This window comes from Danio rerio, chromosome 11 (assembly GCF_049306965.1).
Source record: "Danio rerio strain Tuebingen ecotype United States chromosome 11, GRCz12tu, whole genome shotgun sequence".
NCBI lineage: Eukaryota > Metazoa > Chordata > Actinopteri > Cypriniformes > Danionidae > Danio > Danio rerio.
In genome coordinates this window covers 21581152-21604330 of record NC_133186.1, presented here as the reverse complement: position 1 = coordinate 21604330, position 23179 = coordinate 21581152, and the positions used below count along the sequence as shown (strand labels likewise).

General features: G+C 34.4%; 2 protein-coding genes across 7 annotated transcripts; one reads left to right on the top strand and one right to left on the bottom strand.

Moving 5' to 3' along the window:
• Positions 1–697: 697 nt before the first annotated feature.
• On the bottom strand, positions 698–9879 carry psmd6 (proteasome 26S subunit, non-ATPase 6). The gene is given in 8 exon segments (NM_200291.1): positions 698–896; positions 2571–2648; positions 3007–3175; positions 3329–3437; positions 5881–6100; positions 6184–6329; positions 8174–8379; positions 9647–9879. Coding segments are annotated over 8 exon segments (1161 nt in total). The 5' UTR covers positions 9783–9879; the 3' UTR covers positions 698–799.
• slc2a9l1 (solute carrier family 2 member 9, like 1) lies at positions 8964–21911 on the top strand. Of its 6 annotated transcripts, none has more exons than XM_073916051.1 (13): positions 8964–9130; positions 10739–10837; positions 11194–11289; positions 12554–12714; positions 13648–13772; positions 13862–13991; positions 16445–16593; positions 16674–16861; positions 18363–18473; positions 18589–18690; positions 18765–18840; positions 19868–19995; positions 21365–21902. In XM_073916051.1, the coding sequence occupies exons 2-13, from the start codon at positions 10814–10816 to the stop codon at positions 21548–21550; spliced, it is 1476 nt and encodes a 491-aa protein (XP_073772152.1). In that variant the 5' UTR covers positions 8964–9130; positions 10739–10813; the 3' UTR covers positions 21551–21902. The 6 variants fall into 6 exon arrangements, with proteins under 6 accessions (XP_073772152.1, XP_073772151.1, XP_073772153.1 ...); XM_073916050.1 differs by having other exon boundaries at positions 9071–9130; positions 10612–10837; XM_073916052.1 differs by lacking the exon at positions 8964–9130 and adding an exon at positions 9145–9257.
• Positions 21912–23179: the final 1268 nt, after the last annotated feature.

The following is a 23179-nucleotide window of genomic DNA, read 5'->3' as shown; positions in this document are numbered from 1 at the left end:
CCTGCCTAGGAATCTCATACGTCGCCCTTTTCCCCTTCAAGTAGAGTGGTAACTCTTGGATGAGATGCATGGAGTAACACTTACTTGATGGCGTGAGAAAAGCTTCCTGTCTGTCCCTTGTAATTTTTTATGACTACTTTTTATAGCGAGAGAGGGATAGACTTCTTTTTTTGTGTGTGTGGCTAAGTCGATGATTTCAACCAGATTAATGTACTGTTTACCTTGAAATTGTAACTCCACTGTTTTCAGACGCTGAAAGCTTTGTGAAGATGTTTGATTAAACACCACAGATTTGGAATGTGAATCGAAGATGAAAAAACTAAACAGTTTGCTTTTTGGGGAAGAAGCCTCTACATATAAACATGTACAAGTGTGTATATTTTGATTTCTTTTTTTTTTTGTCTTTTTTTTGTATACATATTCAAAAATCATTTGATCAGCTGGACTTTTGTGTGTTGGCTGCTATGTAATTCATGAACAAACACAGTAGGGTAGATTTACTTAATATTTAAAGAAAAGATTGTATAGTATATTTGTTTTGTAACAAGTTTCTGTAAATATATAAAAAAAATAATTTATACAGTTATTTATAAGAAATTTGTGTCTGACTCTTTTTTTCCCCCCACCACACACACACACACACACACACACACACACACACACACACACACACACACACACACACACACCATTGACAAAGAGTTTCCTCCAATTCAGTTTTATTATATACTGTACATAAACAAAAGTCAAGTTGCTCACAAGAAAAGACGTGGATGTTGGTCAAACGCCTGGTGCTGGACTACATGTTGATCACTCTGGAGAGCTTCTGCACTCTGTTCAGCAGGAGATCGCCCTTCTTTATGGTTTCCTGGTACTGCCAGTTCTTACTGTCAGGTCTGGAGAAAAATAAATAAATTAATACAGTTCATGATGAATTCAGCTAAGGATTATAATGAACCTTAAGGCTGCACAATATATTGTTTGAGCGTCGATAACATGATTACTTTCAAGATTAGGATATTATTAAATTTATACAATGATGACCATTTTGTTTAATTGTTCAATTTCCATACCCGAATACTGTTAGTCTACCGCGAACCAAAACGCACCTATTCAACTGTTTTCTCTGCTCTATTGTATTTAAATATGCTTATTTGTTCTAATTGGGATGATCAAGTCTGTCTAAATCAGCTGATCAATTAATCTGATGAAATGATAATCATAATGCAGCATATATATCATAATGTCAGTTTTCCAACATCATGTGCCTATATTAATGCATAGGTATCTGTGGGGTCTTAAAATGGCTAAAATCTCAAAAGCTAATTTTCATATGAATATATTTGGACAGATTTCATTCATTTACAGGCAAAAGGCCAAACAACACAATTTGTCAGTAGATTTAAAACTTTACAGGTCTTAATTTTCCTTTGTTCATGTATAGCTACCCAATATGGCCATTAACACCCATACAATCACCAATAATCTACCTCAATGAAACGTTTTATTTAAAAACAGCATTTGATTACTGCTGAGGATACTGACCTGACTTATTTATTATTATTATTATTATTATTATTGTAGACTGAAGTAATTGGCAGCTATGCATAGTTCTATTCTTGGTAAGGGTTTGTGAATGGATATATTTAAAAGTTCATAAAAAAATATTCAAACTAAATTATTATTAATAAATGTATAAAATTTTGATCATTTTGATAGGGTAAGTGAAAATCTTTCCTAACTGGGATATTAAAAAATTTTAATTAAAATTTAACTTAAATGTAACTAGGTGAAACCTGCAAAAACACATCTACTACTGTGAACTGCATCTTTCCGAGTGTATTGCATGCACTGATTGGGTCAGATAGCCTATTCTGTTGGTCTAGTCAAGCTTTCACGCGTCTGTCTCCAGACAGTGTGCAGCATTTCATCATGTTCACTACAAAAAACACAAGGTATCAGTTTAAGTGCAAGCCCTCATCCCGTGGATCTGTTTTTACAGCACAATGTCATCTTACACGTTAACAACAACCAAACACATTGATATTTGCTGACTTTTTCAGGGTATCTCAGGTCTTGAAAGTCTTGAATTTCAAAAAACAAGTTTTAGGCCTTAAAATCCACTAAAATATTGCGCTGTGGGTCCTAAATAATTTTAAACTGGTCTTAATTTTCCATGTTCTTATTCTGATCTTATTTTTCCAATTGTCTATGTAAAGCTATCCCCAATCGGGCCAACGCTCATAACAATCACTAACAATTCATTTGAATAAGGTTAAGAAACCTTTATTCCTTAACTCTATTTACTTATAAACATGGTTTAGTTTTCCTCCTTACAATAACCTTGGTTTTTAAGGTTTTTTTAAGGTTTTAACTTAGCCATTAAAAAAAACCTTTAGCCTTATTTAGCCTTATGCAAATCTGAATTTTCATTCATAATAGTCTAAAAAAGGTCATAAAAATCTTAAATTTGACTTGAAACCTGCAGAAACCTTGTTTTTTTAATCTCAAACACTACATGAACGGTATATATAAATGGACGACTTTAAATGACAAACAAGTATTCTGACCTGTTAGTTTCCACGATCTCATTGACTTTGTCAATCTTGCAATGTAACCGTCCTGCTGCGATAAATCGAGACAGCTCCCTTGGGGAAGGAAAACAAGCCAAGTGAGTGTAGAAAATAGCATGTTAAAGTTCAGTATTTATTCAGACTACTTCGACGTTTCTCACATAATCTAGATTTTCTCAACATAGTTTAGAAAAAGGTAATAAAATATAATGAAGTTGATAGAACAGAACAGCATGTAATGAGTTACAATCAACCAAAAATAATTCACACAACTGACAATATTCACACAACTATCAATAATTTGATGGTCACCATGAGCCTCAATTAAAGCCTATAGTCTTTGCTGTTTTACAGCCCTCCAATATATATGTAAGTGATATCTGGTGCCTGTCAATAATTTTTTATTTTTTATTTTTATGAAAGCGTAGCGTACTGATCAATGAACTCTGTGCTGACTCCAAAAGCCTCGGCCATGTATCCCAGCGTGAGTGAGCGGTAGGACTCCAGCAGCTGACTGTAGGCCAGGATCCGCATCTCACGAACATAGTAACGATAATGAGGAGCAAACAACCAGTCTTGCTTCATCTCCTGCTCCACTCGAGCTGCAGAAGACACACAGACGCAACACCATTTTTGTGACAGAAGAGCTTTTAAACACTGTAAATAAATAACAATGTGGGCAGTTGAGCACCAGCGTTGTCCTCAAATGTTTTTGGACGCGAGGTATTTCACTGTTCTGCCAATAGTTTACTTACCCAGTGACTGGAAGAATACTGAATAACGGCACTCGTAGAGGGAGAAGAGATACTGACGCACCGCAGGTAAACTGTGCAACACCTCCAAGATCTCGGCACCTTTGATCACCTGAGAAGAACAGAAATGTAATCATTCATGATGTTAAGCTATGAAACTGTACAGGCAAAGCTGCTTTCTGAACATTTTGTCCTTTATAAAATTTATAAAAGCATTAGTTAATAAAGCTTTTTTGTTATTTTTGGTGGGGATTGTCAACATCAACAAAACAAAATATTTTAAACACAGTTGATTATTACGATTTCCTTTTTGTTTGACCGTGTAACAACTTGTCTGAATTATTCTATAGCTTTACATAAAATAATCCAATGAAATTTAAATCTAAATAAAAAAAATCTGTGCCCATGACAGGAAAAATTACAAATACAGTGAGCACTAGTTGAAAATTCATCTTGAAATGATTTACTCATTTGTTCACTGGGTTTAGATAAACTGTAGCCACAAATGGAGAATCTCCCAGCACAGCTGATCGGTTTGTTCCGTCTTTACTTTGGTCCCTCGTTATTCTTAAATGATAACAGGGGGACAATTTGTTACACTTTGGCTATGATTTACTAAAATGACGAAACAAAGTATTATATTACGAACACAATTTGCTTAAAATGAATGAAGGAAAATAATCTGATGTATAAATTACATTAGGGCTGCACAAAATAACGCTTCAGCATCAATATCTCAATGTGCACATCTGCGTGTCACCTCAGGAAGTGCAATATTGAGTTTATATGTTGGGATTATAAATTTACCAAGAGCCACATTTCAAAACACAGATTTTGGAGTTACTGAAGAGTTTAAACATAATAGTGTAAAAGGTTTATCATCTGCATGTGTTTTTAAAGCCAGTGGCTGTGTAAGCATTCAGGCACACACCCCTGTACTCTGTTTAACTCTTAATAAAAGATGCATTTTTTAGAATTATGTATACAATGAACACCATACAGTGTTCCTTTACATTGTATTATTAAATTTCTGTAGCTGAATACTGTGAATGTAAAATATTTCACTTCTATCTTTGTTTTATTGCATCTATTTATGCTTTAGAGTATTGGTTTATTATATTTTATGCAGGATTTACAGAATAATCCCAAGTTTAAATCAGGGGTTCCCTAACTCTTCGGCCTGTGACCCCAAAATAACAATGCCAGCAACATGGGACCCACAATATTCTCTGAGGTGGTTATCAATACATAAATCTTGCACACAACGGCACACACATACCAATTGGCCCAAATCTATTCATCATTTAATTTCGAAGAACGCCACATGGAGACCTTCCTCCATGCTCAGTTGTAGCCTGCATTTATTTTTAATGTATGTGAGTGCCGTAAAGAGGTCAGAAAGTTTAACCAAATGTAAAGTTTAATCAACATGCTGCATCTGACGCTTTTGCTTTGTCTTTATTATAATAATCCCAGGGCTTGCAAAAAAAATAAATAAATAAAATTATATATATATATATATATATCGAAAGACTGATGGATTTTTATTGGCATGTGGCTTTTAATGTTTATTATTAACATGTTAACTGTTACTATTAAGTACTATATTGTTCTTCAGTGAGTTACGGATAAAATGATAATTCTAGTCATAGTTTCTGCAGGTTTTACCAAGTTAAATTTAAATCTTTTTAAGACCATTATGTGTAATAATAAAAAAAATTATTTAAAAAAAAGCTAGGCCTGGTCAGTAACTGAAGTTGAGAAAATGCAAACAAATGTTACTGTAAGGAAAGTAATTCAATGTTTTGTTTTTAAATAGAAAGTTAAATATTTTACTGAGATTGGAATCGTTAGTGATTATATGGGTGTTATTGGCCAGATTGGGAAGCTATACATGAACAAGGGAAAATTAAGATCTGCAAAAAAAAGATTTAAGACCTAAAACACAATATTTCAGTAGATTTAAGACTTAAGAGATTTTAGCATTTTTAGGACCCCACGGTAACCCTGTGTAAAAGCTATATAAAATGAATTTGAATTTTGGAATTCAAGCGACCCCAGCCCTTCAATGTCCCGCGACCCCCACTTTGGAAACCACTGGTTTAAATTAAAGAATTCTTAAACAAAAAAAAAAGCTATTCAATCTGGTGAAATTGTATTCATATCGCAATAAAACTGCAGCAAAACAAATTATCGCAATCTCAACTTTTCCAATATCATGCAGGTCAAATTAATGTGCAATTCATGATTTAGATAACACTTTTTGAACTGTGGTATCAACTACATCACATTTGTGATGATGCTCATGCTGATATTACAAAACAAATTATATTGCTTGTGATTTTACTTCGCTATACCATTATTAATACAAAACACATCAATACATTATCTTCATTACCTTGAATTGCATGTTAATTCTAACAGGCTTCATTACACACTGAATGCTTTGGGACTCTCAATCAAAAGTTGTTGACATATTTGATGACATCAGCACTAAAACTTCATAATAATTTTGAGATTAACCATAAATTTACACATAATGCCATTAATCTCACCTTCTCTCTGAGGTCGGGCCTCTTCAGGGCGATCATACACACATACACGGTGTATGTGACAAACGTCTTGTAGTCCATGAGCTCATAGGAGGTGAACGTGGACACGGTGTCCAGAAAGAGTTCTGCTGCCTGCTTGAAATCCCGTATGGCCACACAGTAAAGGCCCTGATAAACCTTAAGACGATTCCTCCGGTCCCAGTCACCGCCTTCTTCAATCAAACTGGATAAAGAGTTCATGCGTCAAGCAATGTTTAACATCTATGATGTTGATAAGATAAAATAAGTATGAAATCTATAATGAACCTTTTGGCTTTCTCAGTGTTGCGGGTGATGAGGTCGTTGTCCATGTAAAACAGGCCGATCCTCAGCAAGTAAAAAACAATATCTAAGCGATGACCAAGAGCAACAGTCTTGTCGTAGGTCTTCCGAAAGGCAGTCAGGGCTCCTTCCTGAAAGATAGGAGGAGAAATTAAATCAGTAAATATAAAGATGAAAATTGAGTCAATACAGAGAAGCTTGACATAAATCAAATACAAGTAATAAAACACAATGCGTGTCTGTAAATTATCTGTATCATTAATTTAATTCTAATACATTTAAAGCTAGAATTTTTTTGTTTTTGTTACTTTAAATATATTCATATTATTATAAAATGATATTATAAAAATGCAATAATAAAAAAGACAAACAACAAATATGAACTTAAAAACAAAAAAATATATGACTAAATTCTCAGACTTGCTCTATAAAATAAAATGTTTTCCAAATAATAATACTATTATTAACGTATTTAATAACACTGATGATATTCTGAAGAATCTTAGCACTGAAGATTGGAATGATTTTATATATTAAAATATTTTAAAACAAAGCATTTATTTTAGATTAAGAAGTATTTGACTAATAACATTGATGATAAAACAATAAATATTTTAAAACATATTACACTTTTTAATAGGGCTGCACAATATATATTTTTAGCATAAATATTGCAATGTGCACATCCGCAAGAGTCACATCACAAGATATGCGATGACGAGTCTGAATTTTAGTTGACCAGCAGGAGCCACAGAGTCACTGCCAAGTTCAAACATTATAAAGTTTATCATTTGCATGTTTTTAAGGCCTATGACTGAGCATTTCAAGACAGATTAAAACATTTGGGCACAAAAAAGTATGAAGTTTGGAGGTTATTTGGAGATTAATTGCATTTAATTAAATAGGATTTTTTTTTTGTCTTGTTTCAAGTCCAAATATCTACATTTCAAAGTATAAACAAGATTATTTTACTTCTCCCACAAACAGATCAATTTGCTCGTTTTAAGGAAAAACTTGACTTAATGTGAAAATGAAACAATATTTTTACTTGATCTAAGAACATTTCGACTAGAAATGAGACAAAAAGTGAGAAAAGCATTTTTTTCATTGTGATTATTCAAGTTCTGTACCGGAATACAGAAAGTATGGAGCCAGATCATTCTCAAAAATGATACATTTACAAAATGTAACTTATACAGGCACAGAATGATTCATATTTACAAAATCCAATTTGTAAATTTGTAAACAGTTTGCAAATTCATGAATAAAAATCATTAATATTTTTACCAAATGAACAGAATTTGTGTGTTTATGAATCGTGTTTTGATTTGACCAATTGGATTTATGCATGTATGAATGATGTTTTTTTTTTTTATTTGACCAATTAGATTTGTGTATTTTTAAATTGTGTTTTGAATTTACGAATTGAGAGTTTATTATTGAATCGTGTTTTGACTTACATATTAGATTTTGTGAAAGTGAATTGTGTTGTGGACCCTTTGAATTGTATTTTGTAAATGTATAGTTTTTGAGACTGGTTCCATAGAAAGACCCCCAGAAAAATATCAAATAAAGCTATGCAAACCATTTTATGAAACTGTATTCATGTTGCAATATTTATCAAAGCAAATTACAATATTGCAATATCAGATTTTTCCAATATCGTGCAGCCCTACTTTATGGTGTTTCAATCAAAGAAATGCAGACTGGTTCCGAAAAAAAACGAGCATTTAAAAAATAATTATTTCATGATATTAACACAATCTTTGATCAGTAGTGTATTCATAGTTTAGGTCAAAAAAGCATTCTATTTATCAAAAAAGTCCAAATTGTAAGCCAACAAGCTTATTCATTCAATGAAACGCACATGATGCTTAAAAGATTTTTAAACCAAACATTTGACTTATTTTAACAAACTTTGTTTCCTCAGGAACCATTCAATCAACTTCAGTTTAATCCATCATTTACAGTGTACCTTGTCACCGATGCGTATGAGATATTCAGCTTTGGCCATCATGGCGTCTCTGATCTCACTCTCTCCAAGGTTCTTCTCTGCATCCTCCAAAACATCATCCAGGCGCTTCAGTTCATCCTCATTTGCCTTCTTCATCTTACTCAACAGATCAGAGTCCGCCTGCCACTTCAGCTCCTTACACAGGGTTTCATAGTACGGGGCCATATCTACAACACAGCATTATCAGATACACACTTTACATATATAATTCACGCAATACAAATACACAAATAGGCACGGAAATATATTTGAAATTGCAGCCACAAACCTCAAAATATGATTATCTTCATCTAAGGGACCCCCACCCTGATATTTTGATAAAATATTTTCATTTAAAATTTACATTGAACAAATATCAGTCATATTATTTCTAAATTATTTAATGTCAGTTTAGTTTGTTTAGCAAGTGTATTAAGTTATTTATTTTTAATTTAATATCTACCTAAAACAAACAAATAAAAAAGCTTGATAACAGAAAAATAAACTGGCTAAAATAAATGATTAAAAACTTAATACAAAATAAAACATTAAAACAAATTATACAAGTTACATTAAAATGTACAATTAAACTGATGTTTGATTGATTAAAAATCAATAAGAGAAAATCAATAAGATTAAAGCAAATAACAAAACTGGATCAAAAAAATGTCCAAAAAATAACATTATAAAACAAACAAAAGCAAACTAAATATTTATCAAATAATATTTTGGACAAATTGCTAATATTAATTCGTCAAAGTAAAAACTAGGTCTTTCAACAGGACACAAGATGCATTTAACATTTTAATGGGGTCGCTTTGATGAAAAGTATCATATTAAAGGCTCTCTGAATAAAATAAAAACACCTGTTTGTAAAGTAGTTACGTGTATAACGCGCTTAACTCCAGATTGCGGCAAACTGTCACGCTTTATAAAGATGTAACGTTAAAATTGATGCAAGTTAAAGTAAAACTATTTATTAGCAGGTTAACATGATAGCATCTTAATCATAATGTTTGACTACATCATACAATTTTGGGGTGTTGTGAAGTGACGTTAACACTCGGTAAATATATAAATATAACGTTCCCAATCAAGCTAATTCAATTTCCTTTTTGTGGCAAACGCTTGACAAATACAGAACATTATGTAGAAAACTGAAAAATATATGTATAAAGTGTAAAAACAGGACGCGGTTGACTAATGCAGCAATAAACATAAATAACGATTTAAAAGCGTCAAAAAAGAAAAAAAACTCGTTAAAATGTGTCAAATCTATTAGCAGCCATTGACCTAACATGCTAACGTTACTTTGCTCAGCCTGCCGGCTAAATACACATCAAACGGCGTGAAAATGACAGCGCTCGTGCATAAACAGCTGAATACAAAGTAGCAGCCCAGAAACCCTGTTAATAAGTATTTATAAAGAAAAATAATGTTATAAGGAGAACTCACTGTTGAGTTTGATGGCGTCCATTAGCTCGCTTTTAACCTGAGCATCTTGTCTGTGAGTGAGCAGAAACTTCAGCTGAGCGATCCTCAGATTGGGGTTTTTAGGTAAACCCTCTTCCTCCAAGTTCTCCAAAGGCATTTCTGCAGAGTTTAGTGAAATCTAAAGAGGGACGGGAATCTGTTATGGTTGGGAGTGATGATGGTAAACTAGAGGCAACGATGACTATGGGGAATCTAAACAAAAAAATGTGTCAATTCATTTCCGCCTGAGAGACAAAACGACGCAGAGAAAAGAGAGTCGAGCAATGTTGAACTACGCAGCAAAAATAACAACGCCGCCCTCGTCTGGTTATGTGTCATATCGCAACTACTCATTTAAAGGGATAGTTCACTCCTTGAGTTGTTTTTTTGATTGAGCACAAAATAACACATTTTGAAGAATGTTGAAAAACAAGACAAAAAAAAAACCATACCATTAAAGTCAATGGTTCATATCTGTAAACCCTCCCTTTTTCCCAGGATTCTCCCGTATTTTACAATTCTATTCCGCTATCATCCTGTAAAGATTTTTTATCGTAATTTCTCCAGTATTTTCAATTTTTTCTATGAAGGACGGCAATAAACAATAAAGAGCCGATCCTCCCTATACGCAAACCATAGCGCAGAACTGCGAGGGGATGGAAACCCTTGGTGGGTTTTCTTTTAAACACAACACATTTATTCTTAAATGAGCATAAAAAGTTAGGAAAGCAATTGAATGCTTTCATTATAATGTTAGATGTATGCATTTTTAAACTGACAACTCTGTTATTAAATGTAATCAAACGAAAAAAACTAAGGGGGGGGGGGGGGGGGTAGGGTTGTCACTCGTATTTTTACATCCCAATATTGACAGCCAGGTATGCAATGGTTACAGGTCTCACATTCTTCAAATTATATATATATATATATATTTCTGTTTAACAAAGGAAAGAAACTCAAACAGGTTTGGAAGAAGTGGAGGATGAGTATACAATATTTTATGTCAGAAAATGTAGATGAGACAAAAAGTGACAAGTCATTCAGGAGTCAAAAATTAATCCAAATCCTCCCCAGAATGCCTAACAGACATGACAGTGTATAAACTGGAGAAAAGCAGAGGAGCTTCATGACACAACCAAGAGGATAAACATGACGAGACTCCTGAAGCAGCTGGTAAGAATTTATTTGACTTCAGAATTCTTTTGCCAGACTTTTAAAACTTGATGAAATCAGAAATATTATAGATGGATCAGAATTATTGTCTCAATTTAAAAACAAAACAATCATAAATGCTAAACGAAGTGAAAAAATGATACATTTAATAACACATTTATTAATACATTTTTGTGAACTATATAATTTCTTATTTCTTTCAACAAAGCACAGAACTCTTAACTAAAGTGTACTCATTTACTCAGTGTGCCTCTGCATCAGAGAGAGAGAAAGAAAATCCCTCTGTTCTAGCTCTGGAGATAAAGTGAAATGTCTAAAGTGTTGTTGAGTACATTATTAATGAGGATTTTTTTTAGGCTGGTGGGAAAGCAGTGGTCTTAATCATTGTTTTGGGGTTCGGTGGATCATTTCAGAATGGATTTCATCTGACATCCATCAGCTCTCCTACTCCGGTACGCACCTGCGTTTCTGCTCAATCTATCCCAATTATTATGCTAAGAAATCAGGTTTCACTTTATTTTACTGGATCCTTGTGAGATAGATCTAATTACATAATAATAATTAACATGCCTTATGCTCTGGTTTCCCCCACAGTCCAAAGACATGTGGTACAGGTGAACTGAATAAGCTAAATTGGTCGCAGCGTATGTGTGTGAATGAGTGTATGGGTGTTTTCCAGTGTTGGGTTGCAGCTAAAAACATATGCTAGATAAGATGGTGGTTCATTCAACTTATGATTAATAAAAGGACTAAGCCGAAAAGAAAATGAATGAATGAATAATTAACATGTGCTTGCTGGCTGGGTTAGTTGCATAATCAGGCACGTTCACAAGCAAACGTCCTGCCATGCAATGACTTTACAGTTTATTAAAGTGACGTTTTAGTAGTTTGTTGCAATACATTAGAAAATAATAAAAATACATATTGAAATAAATCTGAAAAATCACCAAAAAATTACTTTGAAAGACTTAAAAATGCCCATATAAGTCACTTTGTTAAACAATTCAACATCAAAAGAAGCATTACAATGTAATTAAAGCTTAAATAAGGCAAAAACGGCCACGAATCACGCAATGTAATAGTTATTAGAATTGAACTGATTTGATTTGATTTTGATTTGACAGAAAAAGAGTCACCTGCAAGAGACTTTTATTCTACTTACAATCAAATATGTGTATATAGCTATATTTTAGTTGAATATTCAATAGCAACACAAACAAACCAAACAATTTCACTCAGCATTTCACCAAAAAGTTAATTAAAATTTACGTTTAAATGTACTCCAATAACAATACCCCACCCCCACGTAGATCAAACTACAATATTAAAAATAACAATGTACATACAAATTCTTCATTACCAAAAAGACTGAACAAATCTTGATATTCAAAATGTTACCGTGTAAAAGATCACTATTTATCAGAGTGAGAGACCAGTTTACAAACAATAACCTCAAAACTGTTTTGCCAGACTAAAATGCTGACTTTCAGATAAAATAATGATTAAAAACAGTGTATGCATTCATTGTAAAACTATTTTAAATATTTATTTTTATGATCAAGTTGGAAAATATTAAGGGTGGGAGGAGAGGTCATCTTACAAGGATTGAGGGCTCTGTAAAATAAAGCCTGACCAGAACACAGAATTTTGATATTGCCAATTCATTATAATACCTATAGTAAGTCTTTTTAAAATCTGTTATCTGTTTGTCCCCAGTATATTCAAAGCTTCATAAACAGCAGCTGGACACATCATTATGGACATATTCCAAAAGAGAGTACCATCACCTTCATCTGGTCTGCTGTCGTTGCTCTGTACGGATTAGGGGGTCTTATTGGCTCCTCAAGTGTCAAATACTTAACTAGACGCCTGGGCAGGTAAATTATACTCATCCTTTCTCTTTTCTACAATCTGCCTTTTAACATTTTACTTTAGCTTTGAAAGTACCTGTGAAAAGAACTAGCATTGTCACACCACTTCTACCATACACTCCTAAACATAAAGGGCATTAATGGCTCCATCAAGAACCTTTAAAAATCAATGGAATCTTTTAATTCCACAAAATGGTTCTTTTTACATTGGAAAAAATGTTATTTGGAGAACTTTGCACTAAATGTTTCTGTGAAATTTACATTAAAATTTATTCCTTTGGCAGAAGCATTTGTCCAAAGTGACTTAGAATTGAGAAGACATTCAGCAAATCAACACAAAGAGTGCTAATTACACCACAAATATGACAAAATTAAAAACATAAATAACAAAATATAACAAAATAACAAAACGGGAGGGTGGCGGGAAATGGGTCTGAAATACGGGAGACTCCCGGGAAAAACTATAGTGTTGACAGGTATAAATTAAACAAAGAAACTGTTAGTGTTTAGAAAATTAAACGCTAGAGTAAGGGACTGGGTTTTTTTTTTAAATTTTAAACTAATTTCTACAGGTGGTTTGTCAAGCTCACTCACTTGTGTGAGGCACACTTCATAAATGCAATTTTCTTTTGTGGGTGTGGTGCAAATGTGCAAAAACTGGTGCGGTGCCAGTTAAGGTGCATGAAAGAGTGTTTTTACAGGTAGTTTGTAAAGCCCACTCACCTGTGTGAGGAACACTCAGTTTGGGTTGTTGTGTAGTGAGGGGGAGGAGAAGGGGGAAAATTACTGTGAAATATTGTGCATTTCTGAAGTGTAATTCACACTTGACACTTTGTTCCACTATATGTCAACACATGTAGCAGAATCACAGTACAGCTTGACTTGACTTGAAAACCCCTTGTGGTTCCCATTTGTTTACTGTATATGTTCTCTTTTCAGAAAAAGAACCACCCTCTTGAACAGTGCTATAGCGGTTGTGGCCTCAATTATCATGTACATAAGCAAACCCACATACTCATTTGAGCTGATCCTCATAGCACGCTTTTTATTTGGATTTATAGCAGGTATGTTCATCAGACTATAATATATGTAATTATTACTTATAATAAAATGTGATGTGCATTGTGATTTACTTTTGCTCTTTGTTTTAAAGGGTTAGGTTTAAATGTCCATTCCATCTACCTCGGCGAGAGCTCACCAAAAAAGATCAGAGGTGTGGTGTTACTCACAAGCGCTATATTTTTGGCCCTTGGCAAACTATCAGGACAGTTTGCTGGCCTCAGGTATAATTTTTTGTTAAATTGAACATTTAAGCAGTAAGAGATTCTGCTCAAACTGGGAGAGGTGTCTGGATGCAGACCTGGTGCAGTGCAATCTGAGCTGCATCCAATGCTTTTTAATGAATTCAACTAACCCCACCACTAACCCTACCCCTCACAGTGATGTCACTCGCTCCATTTGAGTGCATTGTGTCTGACGTACATCGATGAGTAATGCAATCTCAGCTTGCATCATAAAGGCTGCATCCAGATATTATTGCAAAATGGAGAAAAAAATATGACGTGGCTCTCTTTAGATAACATGTTACTGATTGTATAGAGGCAGATCTAAATGTAAGCTAACAGTCCATTTTTGAAAAGAGGGAGGGTTTAAATGGACTTTATAGAATTAAGAAGCATTGTTTTTAGAGACACCAGTGGCCATTAAGTGCACTCCATCCTGCAATTTATTGATAATACACACTGTAAAATCCAATTAAGTTATCTCAAACTGTTTGAGGAAACTAATTGCGGAAAACCATTTAAGTTTTGAAATTAAATAGGTTGAGTACTGTAAACTTATTATAGACTATTTTAAACTATATTTATACAACAGTTCTGTCTGATTACAGCACTCGTCCAGTACAGCACTCACCCAGCCTCTTAACTCACCTTTCTGTATTACTCCACCCACATACAGCAACAAGCAAAGGACACTCTACAGGTTGACAAATATTGGGCATTGGGCTTTTGGGCAACATAATGTACTTTTGAGGCTTTTTTTTAATCGAGAATGTAGTTGTTTAGATTGCAACTATGCAGTTTATTTATAAGGATAGTGCCTATTTTTAAAATTTATAATTTCTGAGAGACAGCTCGTCGGTGGCCATTAGCCTGTCTTTGAGTAAAGATGGTTGCCGATGTTCGTCCACAAGATGGCGACAGAGACACATAAAAAGCCCTAAGAGGAAAAGTGCATAATTTCAAACTGCTGATTAAACCATCATAAATCAGGCAAATTACTTTCTAAATCAATCTCTCTCTCTCTCTTTTGTATGTTGTAGTGATTTATTCATACCATAGTAATATGGTGATCTTCCGATTGCAACAGAAAAATACTGGGAGATATCTTTGTAGATTTATGGCATTTCATGCAGTTCTGCCTGATAATTTTAAAATGTGAGCAAAATGTGAGCACATCACTTTAGATATTACGCTAGAGAATCATTCAAATATTAGCTCTAAAGTGACGTTTGTGAAGTAGCAACGGCTTCTGCTGTTCTGACATCAGCTGCAGATGTGAATGAAAGAAGTTCCTCCTACAAAAGGGTTTTGAAACTCTCCGTGTTTAATTTTCTTTTTTATATACACAATTATGCCATCGAACTGTTGTATAAATGCAATACCACACTCATAACAGTGTGATGTGGCTGTATATTGTCACTGGTGGGACACTAAAGCGCTCCTCCCACCTGTGCCGATATACAGACATCACACTGCTACTCGTGTGGTATTGCTCATGCATATAATGAGTCATACCCACATTTATTATTTGTATTGATATCGTCAAACATTTAGAGTATAAGTAACTTGGAACATTTTAAGTTATGAGTTTAGTTAACTTGGATGAAGTCCAAACAACTATATAGCCTCTCAAATTGTTTGATACTGATGGTACTGAGATAAGTTAGCACATTTTTTTTTTAACTCATTTATTCATAACTCATTAGATTTGAGTTCTGCTAAATATAATCAGTTTATGAGTTACCATAACTCTTTTTCATTGAGTCATAGTAACTTTTTAAAATGATAAGTTAAACTAACCTATTTCATTTAGTGATTTTCACTGTTAGAATTTAGAGTGTAGTCACAACACACAAGTCAACTAATTAACAAAAGATTATGGTGTCCTTGTTACAGTGTTAACATTATTTATGTACCTAAATAATGGTCAGTATAAAGGTTAGGTCTAAGGTTAGTTGAAGATTCTTACATATTGTCTCTTTATGTATACTCTATGATTGCATCTGTTACTTGCAACAGTATTTCTGTCCCATTGCACCAAGAACAAATGTATTTTGTCCACTGCAATTTGATGGGACCATGATGGCTGTAGTTTGCTATTCACTCAAAAAAGACTTTCCTGTTTGTTCAAACTACTTATTTAAAATGAGCTGAAACAATGCCTGAGTTTTTTTGTGACAGCCTAATTGTTTTATGTTCAATCCACTTAAATTTGTAATAATCATTAATTTAACCTAATTCTTCATGTTGTTCCAACACAAATGGATTGTGGAACCCAGCCTTTTTAAAGTATTGGTGGATCTCATGAAACAAAGATAAAAATATCACTGCAAGAGGGATGGGACGTTTAAAAAATTATGATAAATAATATCATAAATAAACTGTATCATGTGGCTTCTGACAAAAATGTTTTTTTCTTTAAACCTCTGTAAACTTTCCAACTTTATTCCCAGAGAAATTCTTGGCCGTGAAGAGTGGTGGAACATTTTGTTGTGCTTCCCAAGTGTGTTTTGTGTGATCCAGTTGGCAGTTTTACCGTTCCTTCCTGATGCCCCTCGATATATTCTGATTGAAAAAAACAACACTGAACAGTGTAGAAAAGGTATGTTATGTTCACCCAAATCAATTTATCCATCTGGTCAATGTATTTGTGTAAAATCATATTTGCGTTATCACTTGCAGCACTGCAGTATCTATGGGGACTAGGTGAATATAAGATGGAGATCGAGGAGATGTCAGAAGAGCAGGCCGTCATTGGAGAGAAGCAAAATATGAGCGTGTTGGATCTGCTGAGAGATAAAAGTGTGCGCTGGCAGGTCATCTCCCTGCTGGTTTTAAACATAGGGATCCAGTTCAGCGGCATCTCTGCTGTAAATCATTTACCTTTTATCATACATTTTATCAAATATTGTTTCTGTAACATGTTCTGAGTCTCCAGTGTCAAAATGTTTTGAAATGTGACCTTGGACCAGTCTTATGTTGCATGTGTTTATTTTAGTCAGTAGCCATAAGTACATTGTATGGGTCTAAATTATTGATTATTCTTTTATGCCAAAAATCATTAGAAAAATTAGCAAAAATCATCTTCCATTAAGACATTTTATAAAATTTCATACTGTAAATATATAAAAACAAAATTTTTGATTAGTAATATGCATTGCTAAGCACTACAATTGGACAACTCAAAATATTATTTTGTATTTCTTTTTATTTTTAAGTATGTTTTACTCCAGATTTTCAAATAGATATAACTCGGCCAAATAATATCCTATATTAAAATAAAAACTCATGCTTGATGCATAAACTGATGCATAAATCCCAATGTCCAAAAGTGTTTTGAAACAGCACTTGTTTTTGTAGTTTAAAGTCACAAATATTATCCAAGACATCAGAACAGAGTACAGAACAACCAGGGGTGCGTTTCCAAAAACAATTGTTAGCTAAGGTCACAAGTTCTGTCGTTACAAACATACTTTTTTGATTTGGTGTTTCCCAAATCCATTGTTCCAACGAACATTCGCAAACTGGGTCGCAAACATGTACGCTTACAACTACACCTGCACAGCTGTAGTTAGAAGCATAATTCCTGGTTGTGTTCTATTCACTGTTGCCCCCCTATGCCCTATTCCTTTCAAATGTTTCAACATTTAAACTTGGAATTAAAAAAAAAAAAACATTAAAGTCATCTTAATTTGCTTTTGAAGTATTTTTTTAGCGATCTTCATATTTACAATAGTGTCCTTTCACAGTGCACTTAGAAAACATTAAATGCCATTTTGAACGCAGCTGTGGCTCATGATGAAAGCTATAGATGACCCATTATTTAAAAGTGGAATATACGTTATGTCTCCAAAGCTTGTAAAACAAAAATATATAGCATATGTTAATGGTTTTAATTTATAGTAGGTTATTTTTAAGAAATGTATCTGTATATGACATGGGCCTGTTGGTTAGAACATTTCTGCAGTGGTTTGAATGTTTCAAATAATAGAATATTCTCAGTAATATTTGTAAGGAATCAAAGGGCCCTTTATGTTCCATTTATATATATATATTTTAATTAAAATGAAAAAACAATTATTGGATTTTTTTAAAAATGTGTGTGCATGTAAAACAATATCATTTGCACAAAAATATATGGAGCTTTTCTCTAACGAAGTTGTTACCCCACCCCGTTTAGAGCGTCATTATTGATGTCTTACATCATAACTAACGTGGTTTAAACAATGGATCACTCGACACTACATCGTTCTTTTCCCAAACAATGCATCGTACTTTCATAGTTCTGCTGCGAGCTATGTTGATTTTTGGGAAATGCATCCCAGATTTATTGTGAAAATGTTATGATCTTTTCCTCTTTTTTGCTCACAGATCACCATCTTCTCTTTCAACATCTTTCTGGAAGCGGGTATTCCAGAAGACAAGATCCGTTACGTCACTCTGGGAATAGGAGCATCTGAAGTTCTCATCACCATAACCTGTGTGAGTAGTACTAGAGAAACACTAATATGGATTATCACAGAAGAGCATCAAAAATCATCTCTGTGGCCCACTTGTGTTTTTTATTAACGTTATCTGTGCTTGTGCGCATTTGTAGGGCCTGTTCATTGAGAGAGTGGGGAGAAAACCGTTGATGTGGAGAGGGTTTGGGGGCATGTCAGTCGTCATGGCATTAATCATAGTCACTCTGTACCTAAGGGTGAGTCTCTATCATTTAACGGTCCACAGCAAACAGTGCAGACGTTCATCACATTCTCTTTGTTTCATCTGCAGGACTACAGCTTTGTGATTCCATACTTCACCGTCTTTCTTATATTCTTGTTCATGATTTTCTATGGTGGAGGCCCAGGTAAATTGATTATACCTTTATATTTTAGGGACAAGTTCTGGTTCTTTAATTTGTCTGGTTGGGCAATTTTCCAAAAGTATTTATTTTACTGTTATACGCTACACCAGGGGTCACCAACCCTGTTCCTGGAGAGCTACCTTCCTGCACATTTCAGTTGCAACCCTGACCAAACACACCAGTTTGTAATTATCAAGTGCTGCTTTAGGTACTATTAATTGGTTCAGGTGTGTTTGATCAGGGTCGGGACTGAATTCTGCAGGAAGGTAGCTCTGCGCTACACCTTGATATTACTGGTTTGGACATCTTTTTGACTTCAGAGTGTCTTAAGGTGTTAGTTCATATAAAATAAAACATTATTTTGTTAATGATTCACCCTCATAATATTTTAAACCCCTTAGAAACCCCCTTTATTCATTGCCAGAACACAAATTAAATGTATTTATATGAAATCTGAGGGCTCCTTTATTCTGCATAGAAAACAATTGTCCATATATACGAGGACGCTTCAAGTAGACATGCTACAATTTAAAGTTAAACATTTGTGTGCTGCTAACTTGGCAATGGCATTCGAGTGTAACTTATTGTTCTATCGTTTGCTTGAATAAACTCCACAAATATATCAAATAAATTAATTTGCTATATTTGACTCATAAACTAAATCCATAATCCATAAAATAAATCCTGAATCTGCTTCATCCGCTTCTGTCACTGACTGCTGTTTATCTCATGTGAAGCAGCAGAAGAAAGAAACATGCTCATGGGAAGGGTGGATGGAGAGAACCAGCTTATTTGCATTTAAAGGCACAAGCTACAAAAACGACTACACTGTCCTCAGAATTGAAAATTGCCATATTCTGAAGCATATTATAAATGATCTGATGGGTATTTTGAGTTGATACTTTAAAAACACTTTCTGGAGACACTAAAGATTTATTTGTAAAATGGTAAAATAGGAGCCCTTTAAAATAAGCATATGTGAATATACATCAGCTATTGAAAACAATTCATACTGCTTTGTTGTTGACAGCTGCAACAGTAGGAGCGGTGTGCAATGAGATGTTCATCCAATCATACCGTCCAGCTGCATTTGTGTATATCGGTATCCTGCGCTGGGTAGGATTCACCCTTCTTGGATTCGTCTTCCCATTCTTAATTGTAAGTCAAAATATACACATTTGAATATAAAGCAATGGTTGGAGTTTCAGTAAGGAATAACAGACAACAGACTGTTGAATTGTTAGAAAAATAATGTACACAGTGAGGTGGGGATGCCTCCGGTTTGCATTATCATCTATTATTTCATGGTCTGCTGAAATTCTGGATTCTGATTGGCTAGAAGGTGTGGAATAAAATAGTTTATTGCACAGGTATAGTTTTGATCATTAGTAGTATCCATAGTAACTGACAAAGTGACAGTTGCTGGTCCAAATCTGGAGCTTATCTTACAAAATAACTTACAAGAATGGTTCTTAAATTAGTAGCCCACATTTATGTTATAGAAAAATATATAAAAAAAAAATATCAAAAATCAGGATAGACATATACATTGTTGAAATGTTTTCATTTGTAATTTGTTTTGCAATATTTTGCATGAATTTAAATGTATTATATTTCCATTTGTGTATATGTTCTGTGACATAATGTAATATATAATTTTGATTAATATATCTGTTTAATATTTCTGTATTGTTCAAATGCATCAATATATTACACATATTCACTGAGAAATGGATACAAATATTAATTTTCAAAATGGAGTGTACTAATTTATGCTGAGCATTCATTCATTTTCTTGTCGGCTTAGTCCCTTTATTAATCCGGGGTTGCCACAGCGGAATGAACCGCCAACAAATCCAGCACATTTTTACTCAGTGGATGCCCTTCCAGCCGCAACCCATCTCTGGGAAACATCCACACACACTCATACACTACGGACAATTTAGCCTACCCAATTCACATGTCTTTGGACTGTGGGGGAAACTGGAGCACCCGGAGGAAACCCACGCGAACAAGAGAACATGCAAACTCCACACAGAAACGCCAACTGACCTGAGGATCGAACCACCGACCCAACAACCTTCTTGCTGTGAGGCGACAGCACTACCTACTGCGCCACTGCGTCGCCATTTATGCTGAGCAGTGTAGTTAAAATTATTCAGCATAGTGATATGGAATATCCAAACTACTTTAGCTGAGCCAAGAAAATAAATTCACTTCACTCCACTTCAATAACACTAAAACATATCCTGCAGTCTGTTACACAAATGCAGCATTCGTAATGCCATTCTGGGTTTACAGTTTACAAATCTTTTTCTATTAGTGATCATGATTTTTTCAGTCAATCTTTTTTAAAGATCATAAAGTACCAAATGAAATACAAAATGATTATTTTATGGTCCCCTATTGTGTCTTCTTCTTAAACAATGTTTAATACCAGGCTTTCAGGTGCGCCTTTGAAAACTGCTCCATGCTCACAGAGGAACTCACCTTAACAAAAGAGTACATTTCTCCTCTGTTTCCGCAGGTCGTTCTGAAGTCTCTGAGCTTTGTTCTCTTCTCCTGCATATGTCTGCTAGCCGCTCTCTACATCTTCTTCATCCTTCCTGAAACAAAAGGCAAAACCATCCTTGAGATTTCACAAGAGTTTCAGAGGATCAGAGTGTGTGGATCAACCAAAGAAGACACCATGTTCCTAGAGACCAAGCTGTAAAGTTCATGAAATACAGTCTCCGGTGTATGGACTGGTGCACAGAATGTTACATTATTGTCATATTTATCAATATATTATTTATTAAGACAGACTGTTTAGCTAATTCTACTTTAAGGGGATCATTTACAGCCAGCTACTATAACAGTAATCATAATAAGATCAGTTCTTACTCATTTCAACATGTCAAAACTTTAAAGACAATACATATGTAGAATACACCTGGTTATTGGTTTTTATCTGGTTATTTATGCTGTACGTAATGTTCATAGTGTTCTGCATTTGTTTGATTGTGTCTGTTTGAAAGTATTTTTTGTGGTGTAGGAATGAATTGGCCATAAAATAAAGTGTACAAACAAACAGATGTAATGCATTCTTTTCTAATGTTACAGTGAGTTTACATTAGACATGTGCTGCACAGTGCAACAACCCATTATAATCATGATTCTGTCAACTGTCCTTGTCCAAATCCTTGTTATCTGATATATGATGATTGAATTAACTCCACAACAAATACATCACATAATCATTGGGAAAGTTCTTACTGTAGTATTTCTCACAAACGTTACGTGAGGTTTGCTTCCTTCATGTCTGTCACTGTGCTGTTTATCTGACGCACCTGAGGCGGAGATGAAGACACACCCTGTCAGGCACGTGGGAACCGTGCGCAGGGAGAACTAGCATTAAAGGCACAGGCAACAAAAACGAGAGGGGTCTGGCTGCAGACTTGGTGCAGTGCAATCTGAGTTGCATCCAATGCTTTTTAATCCGCTCACCTCTAACCCCACCCCTAACCCTACCCGTCACAGTGACGTCACTCACTCCATTGAGTGCATTGTGTTTGACATTGCATCGCTGAGTGATGCAATCTCAGCTTGCATCATCAAGGCTGAATCCAGATACTATTGACAAAACAGTTAAAAGGTGTTCAGAGCAGAACATTTTAATATTCTGAAAGGTATAATAAAAATCTGATGGGTGTTTTGAGTTAAAACTTTACAGACACATTCCGGAGAGACAAATGACTTATATTAAATCTTGAAAAAGGGTTAAAATAGGTGCCCTTTAAATGAAATAATTCAAATCAGCAACAATATCTAAAACATCCTGTCTCACCACTTTTGTAGCTTGTACAAAATTTGGCAAGTAATTTACAACATCAATCTTGTTCACGGCTGTTTCAATGGTAATCAGAGAAGACAGTTACAAAATCTGGAAGACAAAATCAAGAGAAAACAAACAGAGGACAACAATAGAAAGACACGATACATGACAGGATGTGATGAGATGTCATTTTTACTGTCTAAAACAATGCAAGTACACAGTAGTCACCAAATGACAGGGATTGCCAAAACGAACCAGCACATGTATACAAACCCCTCCCCCAAAACTATAAAGATTGATGATTGACTAATGTTATGGTGATCGAGAGACTATTCATGCTGCAATTTAAGAAAACACATGTAATTACAAAACACCAGCAAATTAGGAAAAGATTTTCATTGGTTTGGAAGCAATTATTGGTTTGTTGCAAATGCTCACAACCTAAACAAATTAAAAAAATGTGCTGCCTAAAGAAACTCATCTACAACCTACACTGAGCAATAGTCACAGCCCAATAAGCAAATGCCA

Coding starts and splice junctions, on each gene's coding strand:
- slc2a9l1 (NM_001166117.1), top strand. CDS start 10,814: ATGACGAGACTCCTGAAGCAGCTG. Junction 13,773..13,861: donor TTTATTTGGATTTATAGCAG/GTATGTTCATCA, acceptor TTTGTTTTAAAG/GGTTAGGTTTAAATGTCCAT. Junction 18,474..18,588: donor TTCTCATCACCATAACCTGT/GTGAGTAGTACT, acceptor GCGCATTTGTAG/GGCCTGTTCATTGAGAGAGT.